At 32.2% G+C, this 13,820-nt stretch overlaps 1 protein-coding gene across 6 annotated transcripts in view; it reads left to right on the forward strand.

The window, feature by feature from the left end:
* UBR3 (ubiquitin protein ligase E3 component n-recognin 3 (putative)) overlaps positions 1-13,820 on the forward strand; it is a 186,019-nt gene that overhangs the window by 75,849 nt on the left and 96,350 nt on the right. For all 6 annotated transcript variants that reach the window (XM_014545642.1, XM_014545644.1, XM_014545646.1 and 3 more), the window contains exons 11-19: positions 1,299-1,385; positions 3,286-3,351; positions 3,434-3,523; positions 4,284-4,412; positions 5,105-5,157; positions 5,256-5,389; positions 5,719-5,804; positions 8,328-8,469; positions 11,461-11,557. In XM_014545642.1, the coding sequence (XP_014401128.1) occupies positions 1,299-1,385; positions 3,286-3,351; positions 3,434-3,523; positions 4,284-4,412; positions 5,105-5,157; positions 5,256-5,389; positions 5,719-5,804; positions 8,328-8,469; positions 11,461-11,557 (884 nt within the window). The remainder of the gene's footprint in view (positions 1-1,298; positions 1,386-3,285; positions 3,352-3,433; positions 3,524-4,283; positions 4,413-5,104; positions 5,158-5,255; positions 5,390-5,718; positions 5,805-8,327; positions 8,470-11,460; positions 11,558-13,820) is intronic.

The raw sequence follows: 13,820 nt of genomic DNA on the forward strand, positions 1-13,820 counted from the left end.
CAGTAGTTTATAGTATAAGTATATTTACAAAGTTGTGCAACCATTACTACTAATTCCAGAACATTTTTATCACCTTCCCCTCCCTGCTTCATACCTTCCAATTTCAACCTCTTCTCATCCCCTGGAAACCCTATCTCCCTTCTGCCTGAATTTGTTTATCTGGACATTTCATATAAATGGAATCATACAATATTTGGCCTTTTGTGTCTGGCTTCTTTCACTTAGTAATGTTTTCATGGTTCAGCTGTGTTACAGCATATATTAATCAGTACTTCATTTCTTTTTATGGCTGAATAGTATTCCATCACATAGATTTTACTTGTCCATTCTTGAATTGATTCTTTTTTGTGTGTGGCTACTATGAATATTGCTTCTGTAAACATTTGTATACAAGTTTTTGTGTAAATATATATGCTTTTAATTTCTCTTGGGCATTTTACATTCCCACCAACAATGTATGAGAGTTTCAGTTTCTATCATTGCCAATACTTTTTATTTTACATTTTAAAATTATCGCTATCCTAGTTTATATGGATGGTATCTTACTGTGGCTTTGATTTGTATTTTTCTAATGACTGATAATGTTGAGCATCTTCTCATGTAAATGTCTATTCAAATTCTTAGCCCACTTTATTTTTGCAAAGGCTATCATCATTTATTTTCCCATTTAACTTAATAGATGCTTATTTCACTGGATCCATTTCTCTATAAAGCATTAGTGACACATACTTACACCTTTTTCTTCTAAATTCTGTTGCAAACAAATATATTTATAGGTTACTTATAGTAGTTATATATTCTTCCCTTTTTATTTTTGTTGTTTTTTTATTGTAGTAAAATATATATAACATAAATTTTACCTCTTTAACCATTTTTAGGTGCCTAATTCAGTGACATTAAGTACATTTACAATGTTGTGCAAGCATGATCACTATCCATTTTCAAAACATTTTATCATCCCCCAAAAGAAACTCTGTACCTGTTAAACAATAAGATTAGAGAATTTATAATATTTTTGGGATGTCTTGAAATGGAACCTGGTTTATATTATATAAATCTATTTCAGCTTTGATTCATTTAAAGGAATATGTAGCAGATTGTGTTCTTTAATTTTTATAATTGTCATTGATTGTTAGTATTTGTGAAAGGATGATTTCTTGAAATGACAAATGTACTTGTTTTGAAAAAAATATTTTACCATTATATATAATGCATATAACTTAGTTTTATGTATTGCATATAATTTGAAGTTGAAAATACACACACATATATATGTGCTGTATAACTTATTATTTTAGGAAACCCAAGAATATACTCGAAATGTTGTTAGATATTGCCTTGAAGCTCTTCAAGACTGGTTTGATGCAATTAACTTTGTAGATGAGGTATGTACATTTTTGATATATGTAAAAGCATTTAAGAAAAGAACTGTTAGATTACATTTAACACTGAAAATAATGAATACCTTTTCATAGGACAAGGGAAAGAAGTCAGAGTGAATAATATCATTAAGTTTTATAAAGGAAGAAGTGGGACACCAGTTCTTTGACATCTAGGAGGTTCCACAGTGCATTACTTATGTTTGTTTATTTCCTAGAGAAGGGCATGATATTTTTTCCTGTGCTTAAATGTGTATGTCTCAGTATTTGTCAGGAGTAAATTAGTTTTATTTGAAGAGGTAAAAATGACAGTGCAAATGTGAATAGGATGGGGAATATTGATGGAAACAGTATCACAATTTTTTAAATTGGTCATCGTTCTAGAGGGGGTTTGAACAAAGGTGCTTGTTATTAATAATGAATAACATAGAACAGGCTCTGTATGAATTAAGCAAGGGCTTGCTTCTAATTAGTCAGACACGTTTACTATTAGAAGCCCCTTTTATTCCTCTTATAAAGTGGCATCACAATATGCCATATGTAGAAGGAAGACCATGTTTCAGACTACTTCAATTCCCTGGGTGATTTTTGAATCCTACACAGATGGAACCTCTGCTGTTTTTTGTTGTTGTTGTTGTTTTTTCCCCCCCTCAAAACTGAAACTAACTCATTAAATTCCCCTTCCCACACCCTAGCCTTACTCCACCATTATACTTTCTGTCTCTATGATTTTAATTAAGTAACTCATATAAGTAGAATCACATAGTATTTGTCTTTTTGTGACTGGCTTATTTCACTTAGCAAAAAGTCCTCAAGGTTCATCCATCTTGTAGCATGTGTCAGAAATTTCTTCCTTTTTATGGAAGGCAAACTTTTATTTATCAGACTAATTTATAGACTTTTATTCACATAATGAGGAGGATGCTATTCTCATATTTTTGAAAAAAACTTTCACGGATCTGACATATTGCAGCTCTTTATAGTTCTATACTGATACTACATTAGCATTATTATCTGAATGTTCTGGACAATATTTTTTAACATGAAAAAATTTTACTAAAATTTATAAAAGTATTAAAAATACTTTTTAAATTTTTTAAAATTTGTTTAAAAAAGATAGCTATTGTGTATTTTTGCCCTATATTGATAGCGTGACCCATGGGATTCACAGATTTAAAATACAAATTCTATAATAGTCACAAGGTTGCCAAAAGTCTTGAAGATATATTGTACTAAGCTTAATTATGGAAGTTGTGTGTTCAGCACTGATATGGGGAACATCTCACTTAGCTCGTGAAGGAACCTAGGCAAGCATTTCACCTATACTCAGTTTAGGACTATAATCAGAGGCTCTTACCACTCTGAATATAACAGTGGGTCCAGACTAACTTCTTCTACTTGTTAGGAAGTTACTTATGTTTTCTAAGCTTGAATTTCCCTTTTTATAAAATGAGACTATTAATAGTTCCTACTTCACAGGATTTTTATGAGGATTAAATGGGGTAATGTGAATAAAGTGGGGACTGGCACATGATGAGTGCTCAATGTCGGTGAGCTGCAATTGTTCATGTTACTATTATGTGTTTGGTATGCATGCATTTGAAGATTCCCAAGTGGCCTACTGTAAAGGGACATCTCTCCCATTTCTTATTCTGTGCTGGAGGCTTCAGAGGCTTCAGAGTTGAGTAGTATACAATTTTTGCCTTCAGGAACTTATATTTAGGTGTTTAAAATAGAATAGTTTTATCTTTTTATGTATTTTTTAAAGCTATACTTCTAAAATTTTAAGTCTTGATTAAAAATATAGGAATAAATCAAGGTGAAAGTGTGGTTTCAACATTTTAAAACCTTCTTTGAACTTCTGTAAAACATTCTTTGACTTGTGGATTTTGTTTGTTTATTCCAGCCAGCTCCCAACCAAGTCACCTTTCATCTGCCACTACATCGTTACTATGCTATGTTTCTGAGTAAGGTAAGATTATCATTAAACAATTCTTTTTTTTAATATTAGAAAATAAATATTCAATTAGTAACTTTTTAATCATATTTTTTAGGCTGTGAAATGTCAAGAACTAGATTTGGATTCTGTTTTACCAGATCAGGAAATGTTAATGAAACTAATGATTCATCCACTCCAAATTCAAGTATGTATTCAGGCTTTTAAAGCATTTTGATTGAATTATTTGGTTAAATGATTCTTCCTTTATTTTATTTTTATGCCATTATCATTGTTTTAGTAGCCAAAATGTTTGAAAAATTTTGCTGGGGTGGGAGGCGGGGGGCGAGGGCAGGCTAGAAGGAATCAATGGGGGAACAAGAGGACTTATGTAATACTTTCAATAATAAAGATTTAAAAAACATTAAACTTAGTTTTGATATTTTTGCTAGGTTATATTTAGGAATTTTTGCTTTTATGAGATTTACACTTAGTTATAGTTTTCTCAGGAATTATTTTCACTATATTTATTTGTAGGGAAAGTTTATAGCACTGCTTTGGGGAGTTAGTAGACCTAATGGATTATAGCCTTGGTGGCACCACTATTTTATTATCCATGTTGTTTGGGGTAATTCACCTACTTGATTTGTCTCAAATATTTCTCATAGATTCCTTATTTAATATTTCAGTGAATATTACTATAAATATATCCAGAAGCCATCACTAAATAACTCTTATAAAACTAACTCACATATACAATTCCAACAAAAGAGACCACATAAACCATTTAAAAAATTTAAAGTATATATTTGAATTGAATGTCTTAAATTAACATTGGACAGAATGTCAGGCTCATACTGTGATTAAGTTATAAAATATTTTGGAGTGATTTTTCAATATAACATATTTTATAAAGATTGAATTTAGATGACTTCTTTGTCCAATTTACATAATTTTTATTTTACTAGGCAAGTCTTGCTGAAATCCACAGCAATATGTGGGTAAGAAATGGTCTGCAAATCAAAGGACAAGCCATGACCTATGTTCAATCTCATTTCTGTAATTCCATGATCGATCCTGACATTTACCTATTACAGGTAAGCCAACTTGATAATAGATGTTGTACTTTAGATTGGAAATGTCTCATTTGTACCCACAGGATTCTAATTTATTCATATGACTGAATGACAACACAGAGAGGTCATTGCTATTGAAAGAAGAATTTGTTCATTACATTTCCCAAGAGAAGGGGCCATGCCACATCATGCAGGACCACAGAAGAAGCATTAGATTTGTGCAGGAAATGGAAGCAGGAGGGGGGAAATATAAGAGTAGAACTTTCTCTCTCTCTCTCTCTTTTTTTTTTTTGGTGTTTCCATAGGAAAGGCAAGTCAGGGCAGAGGAAACACTTTAGGATTGGCTAGTTTGAATAATTTTGGTGGGTTTTTGCGGCATAGGGACTGTCCCTGTCTATCTGGTACTTGGTCCTGGATTGATTTACTGTAGGGGGCATACTGGATGGTGTATGTGAGTTAGATAAAGGGGGTGACTGACTTGCATATAAGAGGCTGGCTCCCAAGTGAGTTATTTACTCTCTTTAGGAATTAGCTCTCCTTGAGAAGGTACGTACCTGGGTAGTCTCTTGCAGGGTCTGTAAGGCCTCCCCAAGATTTCAAAACATCATAGATGCAAAAAATTAAAAAAAAAAAACCCAACATGATTGATATAAGAGGTAAAACTGAATATGGAGAAATAAAATTGATGGTTTTGATTTTTTTGTCTTTTGAAGGTTTGTGCTTCTAGACTTGACCCAGATTATTTTATTTCATCTGTCTTTGAAAGGTAAGCATACTTTTATAAGACAGGTATTAGGAAGTATTTGAAATTTAAGTTAATTTTGTTTTAACATTCAAAAAATTTGTCTCAAATATTTCTCATAGATTTAAGGTAGTGGATTTGTTGACAATGGCGTCGCAACATCAAAACACAGTACTTGATGCAGAGCATGAGAGGTCGATGTTAGAAGGCGCTCTTACATTTCTTGTGATTCTTTTGAGTCTTCGTTTACATTTAGGTAAAAAGCAGTGATACTAATACTTGGGTATTAAATATTTTCTTCCCTTTCCTCTCCCTCCCAGTGTTAATAACTGGCTTATGGAAAAAAGGAAAGGATGTGCACATATATAAACAGTGTTTCAAACTTAATATGTTAAAACCCTTAATTTAAGGGAACTGCAAACAGCAGGTAGTTAAAATGCAGTTATATTTGGGGCATTGTATTCTTTGCTCTTTAATTTTTAAAGCATCTTATTTTTGGTAAACAGCTTAATAAAATGTGTGATAAGTTGTTTCTTTATAATTTGTTAATTCAGATTTATTAATTCTGTTTTTAATTATTTTTAGGAATGTCTGATGATGAGATTCTTAGGGCAGAGATGGTAGCCCAGCTGTGTATGAATGACAGGACACATAGTTCATTGCTGGACCTCATATCCTTTTAAAAGTTTAATTTACTAATAGTTGCAGGATCTAAATAATAAGTAATTTTTATAGATTAAAGATATATCACTTTTTTGACTAAACTTTTTTTTGAATTTGAAAATAGTATGGAAAAAAGAACTCCAAGTGTTTGTTCAATTGTGTCTTCAGGGCTAGTGGCAGATGTTTTTGCCTCTAATTGTCACCTCTCAGGGAGCTCTTTTTTGTTTTTTTTTTAACTGAATATGGAGAAATAAAATTGATGGTTTTGATTTTTTTGTCTTTTGAAGGTTTGTGCTTCTAGACTTGACCCAGATTATTTTATTTCATCTGTCTTTGAAAGGTAAGCATACTTTTATAAGACAGGTATTAGGAAGTATTTGAAATTTAAGTTAATTTTGTTTTAACATTCAAAAAATTTGTCTCAAATATTTCTCATAGATTTAAGGTAGTGGATTTGTTGACAATGGCGTCGCAACATCAAAACACAGTACTTGATGCAGAGCATGAGAGGTCGATGTTAGAAGGCGCTCTTACATTTCTTGTGATTCTTTTGAGTCTTCGTTTACATTTAGGTAAAAAGCAGTGATACTAATACTTGGGTATTAAATATTTTCTTCCCTTTCCTCTCCCTCCCAGTGTTAATAACTGGCTTATGGAAAAAAGGAAAGGATGTGCACATATATAAACAGTGTTTCAAACTTAATATGTTAAAACCCTTAATTTAAGGGAACTGCAAACAGCAGGTAGTTAAAATGCAGTTATATTTGGGGCATTGTATTCTTTGCTCTTTAATTTTTAAAGCATCTTATTTTTGGTAAACAGCTTAATAAAATGTGTGATAAGTTGTTTCTTTATAATTTGTTAATTCAGATTTATTAATTCTGTTTTTAATTATTTTTAGGAATGTCTGATGATGAGATTCTTAGGGCAGAGATGGTAGCCCAGCTGTGTATGAATGACAGGACACATAGTTCATTGCTGGACCTCATATCCTTTTAAAAGTTTAATTTACTAATAGTTGCAGGATCTAAATAATAAGTAATTTTTATAGATTAAAGATATATCACTTTTTTGACTAAACTTTTTTTTGAATTTGAAAATAGTATGGAAAAAAGAACTCCAAGTGTTTGTTCAATTGTGTCTTCAGGGCTAGTGGCAGATGTTTTTGCCTCTAATTGTCACCTCTCAGGGAGCTCTTTTTTGTTTTTTTTTTTAAAATGTATTTTTTATTGATATCAGAGAGGAAGAGAGAGGGAAAGAGCAATAGAAACATCAGTCATGAGAGAGAATCATTGATTGACTGCCTCCTGCACGCCCCCTACTGGGGCCTCGAGCCTGCAACCTGGGCATGTGCCCTTGACCAGAATTGAACCTGGGACCCTTCAGTCTGCAGGCTGATGCTCTATCCACTGAGCCAAACCGGCTAGGGCTCTCAGTGAGCTCTTGTTAGGCCTCTGTTAGACCTCAGGACTGATGGCTCTGGGCACCCAAGGATATGTATGACCTTCTAGGACAGTATTTGTGAAAGAAAGCTGGACACCTTGTAAAAGGCAGCAAGTACTTTATCGTATAGCCTGACTGGAATTCTGGTTAAAGTTTAGAGGTTTGCCTTATAATTATTATTACCAGGGTTTTAAACATTCTGAGGATTTTTTCTTCGAGTTTACTATTAAACCAAGAGGTTTTTAAGGGCAAGGATTGTTGTCTACAACTTTGAAAACTTATGGTTCCTTGTATAGGACTGAGCATACATGGATATGTTATTTTTTGTTGTTATAAAATCTTAGACCAAGATCATCATGTTATTTTGTGATAAATATTTTTTCTTGTAAATTTTTGACTAAATTACTTTGTATATTGTGAATATGTTTGGAATAATTTGCTACAATTTTGTGAAATGACTCCTGTTGGAATTCCTGTTTGATAACTTTGAAGATTTTCATAAGCAGCATCCTGTTGTTGTTTTAGAATTTTTTAAAACAATTATATACTGTGTATCAGTGCTGTAACAGAGCAAAACCATGTTAGAAATTTTGAATTTAAAAGAATTGTACACTTCAATGTGAAACCAGTGGGAAAGAGTCTGTGGTTTTCTGGTTTCCTTCTTTTAAAAAATTTGCTTAGCATCTTTTTCTTTTTACTTTGAGATGACATTTTGTGTTTTTGGAAAAACAATCTTTACTCGTAAAAATCTTGGTTAATTTTTAGTCTGCTCTCTTTGATTTTCTAAGGGAAAGCACACATTTGCAAAATGATGAAAATATAAATTATTTTTTTTCCTTTTCTGAAATTTGATTAATTAGTTTTGGGGAAATATACTTGGGAACAACTTCAGCATATACTTTATTAGTAGGCTTCCAGATTAAAAATATTTTTAAAATTCACAATTATATATAGCCCTCTTGTGGCCAATTTCATATATTACAGACAATTCTGCCTTTTTAGCAAAAACAGTTAGAAACTGGGGTACCTTAATAAGTTTATAAAGCTGGCTTTTAGTCATGAATTTTTTTTCTTGACACATACTTCATATTCCAGAAAATCCAAATCCCAAAAGTGGCATTATTCCGGGCAGTTATAGCTTTGAATCAGTTTTATCAGCTGTAGCTGATTTTAAGGCTCCTGTTTTTGAACCTGGAGGTTCTATGCAACAAGGCATGTATACTCCTAAAGGTACGTTTATGTACATAAATTCTTTTAAATATCAGTTTTCCTGAAGGTGAGTTGTGTATACTGAAAAAAAATGTTTTGCCTTTCATTTATTCTGCTTTGGGTTTTTTCTTCAACTTTCTTATAGATGTATGTTTGTCCTTTATGGTATATAGTGGTATTGCTATCACTTATTTACAAATCTATGGTTTTTATATTATAATAAAGCTTTTTAGATGACTGAATTATAAAAGGAACTTTATATATGAACTGTATCTAGTTCATTTTTATAAGTGAACGAACTGTAAATAAACCACAAATTATAAAACAAAATATATACCTAAAAACATTTTGAATGTATTTGCTTTCAAAATTTGATTTGGAAAAGTATTCACCACCCAAATTTTAATTTGAAGCAGGTGAAATTAAAATCTATATAGAATACTGAAACATTTTCTTACATTTTGAAAACATAGAATCCTTTCCTTAAATGGTTGATTTTCTAAGATTTCCCCTGGGATTTATAGATAACATGTTTGATAAGAGCCAGATTTAACTTTCACATTTTCACTAATGTAAGGTAAAATTTTGAAAGAAGTAGCAGTTACATGCTTCATGACCACCTCAGTACTCGTTTTCTAAATGAAAAACTGATGCCCACTTTGAAGTTGTAAATAGAATGTACTGTGTTTGGCAAAACAGCAGAATAAGCCTTCTTGTGTGGGATTTTTCAGGGAGTTTACAAAGAATAACTCAAAGTTTCTGGTTGTGACATATTCCATTAAAGGAAAAGTTTTTCTTTGTTGCAGAGAGCAATTTTGTATCTAAAATTTAGGTGCGCTTCCAAGGGGAGTGGTGTTCTTGTATGGTACAGTGCGTGTTAAAGTGTGCGGTGAGGATTACCTCTGTCAGACTCATCTGTGGTCCTTATTGAAAACCAAATCTGCTCTCATTAAGATCACTAGGGATGGATTCTGGGAGTATGCTTTTTTTTTTTTTTTTAACAAGCTCTACAAGATGATTGTCATACACAATAACGTTTTAGACAGTGAGATGGAGCACTGGGTATTTGAAGATTAGAGGCAAGAAATTGGGTGTCGTATTCAAATACAGTACTGAATTGTATTAGCTAGTTGTGTGATGTTGAGAAAATTAGTTTATCTTTGGATTTGACTTATTTGCAAAATGAATGGTTTTTAAGGTTTTCAAAAGTGATTAAATAAACCTTTCTATAATTTTGGGGAACTAAGCCTTAAGTAAATCTGCTATACAAACCTGCTAAAAGCAGCCCGACTCTTGTCAAAGTGTGTGTGAGTAGCGGATATATAGCTTCTTGTCTGTTTTGACACCTCCTTGCTCCAAAGTGGCCCCTGTTAAACCTCTGGAAATTCAGCTCCAATGGAACACTGTTTGAAGCCTTCTGGACTAGTTAAGCACTAAAGTTTTCTTCCATTGCTATGGTTTCATAATTCTAATAAAAGCATTGGTATTTTAATTTTACAAATTAATAGAGTTAAAAGTGAAGGACAATAAATGATAATAGAAACAGTAGCAAAAGTCTTTGTGAAGGACTATCTTAAGGATCTTAGATCATACTTATGATAATTTAAGACGAATAGTGTGTCCCATTTGACCCAGTAATCCCACTTCTAGGAATATATCCCAAGAAAACAGAAACACCAATCAGAAAGGATATATGCACCCCTATGTTCATAGCAGCACAATTTACCATAGCTAAGATCTGGAAACAGCCTAAGTGCCCATCAGCAGATGAGTGGATTAGAAAACTTTGGTATATCTACACAATGGAATACTACGCTGCTGAAAAAAGAGGGAATTCTTACCATTTGCAACAGCATGGATGGAACTGGAGAGCATTATGCTAAGCGAAATAAGCCAGTCAGAGAAAGATAAATATCACATGATCTCACTCATTTATGGAATATAATGAACAACATAAACTGATGAACAAAAACAGATCCAGAGACAGAGAAGCATCGATCAGACCGTCAAACCTCAGAGGGAAGGTAGGGGAGGGTGGGGATAAGGGGGAAAGATCAACCAAAGGACTTGTATGCATGCATATAAGCCTAACCAATGGACACAGACACCAGGGGCGTGAGGGCATGAGTGGGGGGGGGCATTGGGGGAATAAGGACACATATGTAATACCTTAATCAATAAAGAAAAAAAGAAAATAGGTACAACTGTTAAAAGTTTCTTATGTCAGAAAGTTGAAATTATAGTAGATGTATAGGAAGAATCTTAACCTTTTTACTATTAAGCTTCTTACTATGTTTCCAAATGTTGAGAATTCTGCTACAGATACTGAGAGGGGAAAAAGCTTAATTTAGGAAAGAGGTAGCAGTTTCTAGAATTATTATTCTATTGTGTAGATTTTGCCACATCTAAATATCATTTCTATTATTATATATGTAGTGTACTGTATTTTCTTAAATAGATTCACTTTTTTTAAACTTTGCCTCATCCTATGCATGATTATTAGTGAGATCACAGGTTTTATTTACAATGTACATTTTTCTAATACACATTAATATAATTATTAAAATAAAAAGGTTTGTACAGTTAATACTTAAAATCATCTTGTGTACCATCATACATAGGATAGTGGTTCATAATTATGGAGACGGTAAGGAGATCAATTTCAATATGTCATTACCATGACAACTTTGAAAAGTGTTAATGCATTGTATTTCTCACTTTCTGGTTGACAATTTATAAAAAATATCCAGTGAACTAAATTTTTATGGTGGGGTATTATCATATAAAGATTTTTGCTCACTAGTTCTTGGTGAACTTGAGAACTTTCATAATGATGAAATTATGATTTTTGATTTAGAAAGTATTCATGACATCAAGCTTATTAAAGCAAATATATCTAATTAAACTCGCCCATCTTTTAAATTTAAAATATACTTAATGTAATTCATCATTAGAGATTGGCTTTATTCCTATGAAGTCAGTGTTTTGTTTCTACTTTCTTTTGAATAATAGCTGAAGTCTGGGATCAGGAGTTTGACCCCGTCATGGTCATTCTTCGAACAGTTTACCGTAGAGACGTGCAGTCTGCAATGGACAGATATACAGCATTGTAAGTTCGTTATATTGATTAGTATAATAATGGACATTTTGTATTTATATAGAAACATTTCAATTATAACACAGATGTGATATGCTCTCATTAAAGTATGCTCTCAGTCTTTAGAGGAGAAAATATTTTAAGATTAAAAAAAATAATCTGGCTGAGACTTATGTTCTCAAGATCTTGACCCAAAATCTGATTTTAATCTGATAAAAATAAATTTTATAAAACATAAAACCAGTGGAATTCAAAGATTGGTTTTGTGTTGTTCTACTTTTAAACCACTAGAGGAGGCACAAGTTAAGAGAATAAAATTGTCTGATATCAGAGATAATGGGTATCAAAAAGTGTGGTAATATTGCTATTAACTGGGAAAATAGCCAAAATAAAATGAATTTTACTTGTAAGTATTTAAAGTAGTTTAAAATGTTGATGATTGCAGAAAATAAAGTTTTAAAGGATATCTTTTTAATGCATTCAATTTTGTATGTTGTTCTAGATTATTTTAAATGTATTAATTCCACTTATTTTTAAACTTCAGTAATTAATATTATATTTTTGAACATCATATTTTATTTGTGCTTTTCTAAAGCTTAAGGTAAACATTTAAAAAACAAGTTTAAATTGATATAGATGTCTTTAATTTTGAAAAAAATATGTGTCCAGATAACTATCAAAGTATAAATGTATTAGGTATAACAAACTTCTCTTTTGCCAGACTTGGTAATAATAGAGATACGTTGAATTTAAGATCCATCACACATGTATTTGAAGAAAATTTTGGTGCCAAATTTTGGTGCAACTCCCCCAAAATAAAACAAAACCTAGTTTACTCATCAGCATCTTTCCCTATTTTTCTCTAAAAACCTTAGGGGGATAGTCTTAAGTTGCCCTTTTTCTGCTTTCTTAGCAGTTTCTTTCTATGCTTATGTGGTTTTATAACTATTTGCTTGTATGCTTTTACTATACTGTTAGTTCCTTGAGGGAAGATACTTTTGTCTGTATATCTCTTTTACATTTTCAGTAATTCTTTCAGTGCTGGCACATAGTAGGCATTTAGAATATATTTGTTGAATAAATAAATTTGAGTGGTTCACATTAAAAAATTAAAGATGGGTGGGAGAAAGCATTTACATGGAAAAAACCTAGTGTGGCCTTTCTAAATACTGTTGTTTTAGATGGTTCTGCCTTTTTTTCAGGAGGCAGTGGTAGTGGCTGTTCATTTGAGTATTACATAAGAATTAAATGAATAGTACATTTTATTACTCTCTTTTACATTGTAATAAATAGAAATTTGGACTAGGATTGGGCTGAAACTTTTAAAGCCTTGTAATCAGTTTTAAAGAGGAAATTTTATTTAACAATACACCTTTATGGAATGCTTGTTATATGCTAGGCCCCCTGTGAAGCAAACAGAATTGCATCTTTTATTTTTCACATAGACTTTTAATTGAACTCATTTAGACCTGTGGTTCTCAACCTGGGATGATTTTTGTCCTTCACAGACACTTGGCATTGTGTGAAGACTGGGAGGTTTGTTACTGACATCTAGTAGATGCTAGGTCTGCGCCCCAAACAAAGAATTACCTGGTTCCAAATGTCACTAGTGTTAAGGTTGAGAAACCTGGTTTAGATCTATATGTTTGGGGTTTGAGGTTATCTTTGATTTCTAGTTGTATTTGCTTTGTGATAAGTGATTGTGATCTGTGTATTAGTTCTTTTTGTATTTGTTGAGATTTACTTTGTAATTTATTGTTTTATCAATTTTTATAAATGTTCTAAAATTAGTTAAAATTATGTGTATTCTCTAATGGATGTTCTTTATTTGTCTTTGGGTCGAGATTGTTAATTGTGTTGTTAAAAATCTTCAAAATCCTTACCAATTTATTTTTACTGGGCTTTCTCTTAGAACAGTGGTTGGCAAACTTGTTAGTCAACAGAGCCAAATATCAACAGTACAACGATTGAAATTTCTTTTGAGAGCCAAATTTTTTAAACTTAAACTATATAGGTGGGTACATTGTTATTAACTGAATTAGGGTACTCCTAAGCTGGCCTTTGCTAAAAATGTCCTCAATCTGATTGAGGTACTGTTCGCTGAGGTCGACCCCTTCCAACTCTCCCATCCACACTCATCTTGTATACTTGTTTCACATAGACGAGTGTGGATGGGAGAGTTGGAAGGGGTCGACCTCAGCGAACAGGACGTTTTTAGCAAAGGCCAGCTTAGAAGTACCCTAATTAAGTTAATAACAATGTACCTACCTATATA

This window comes from Myotis brandtii, unplaced genomic scaffold, assembly GCF_000412655.1.
Source record: "Myotis brandtii unplaced genomic scaffold, ASM41265v1 scaffold112, whole genome shotgun sequence".
Lineage (NCBI taxonomy): Eukaryota > Metazoa > Chordata > Mammalia > Chiroptera > Vespertilionidae > Myotis > Myotis brandtii.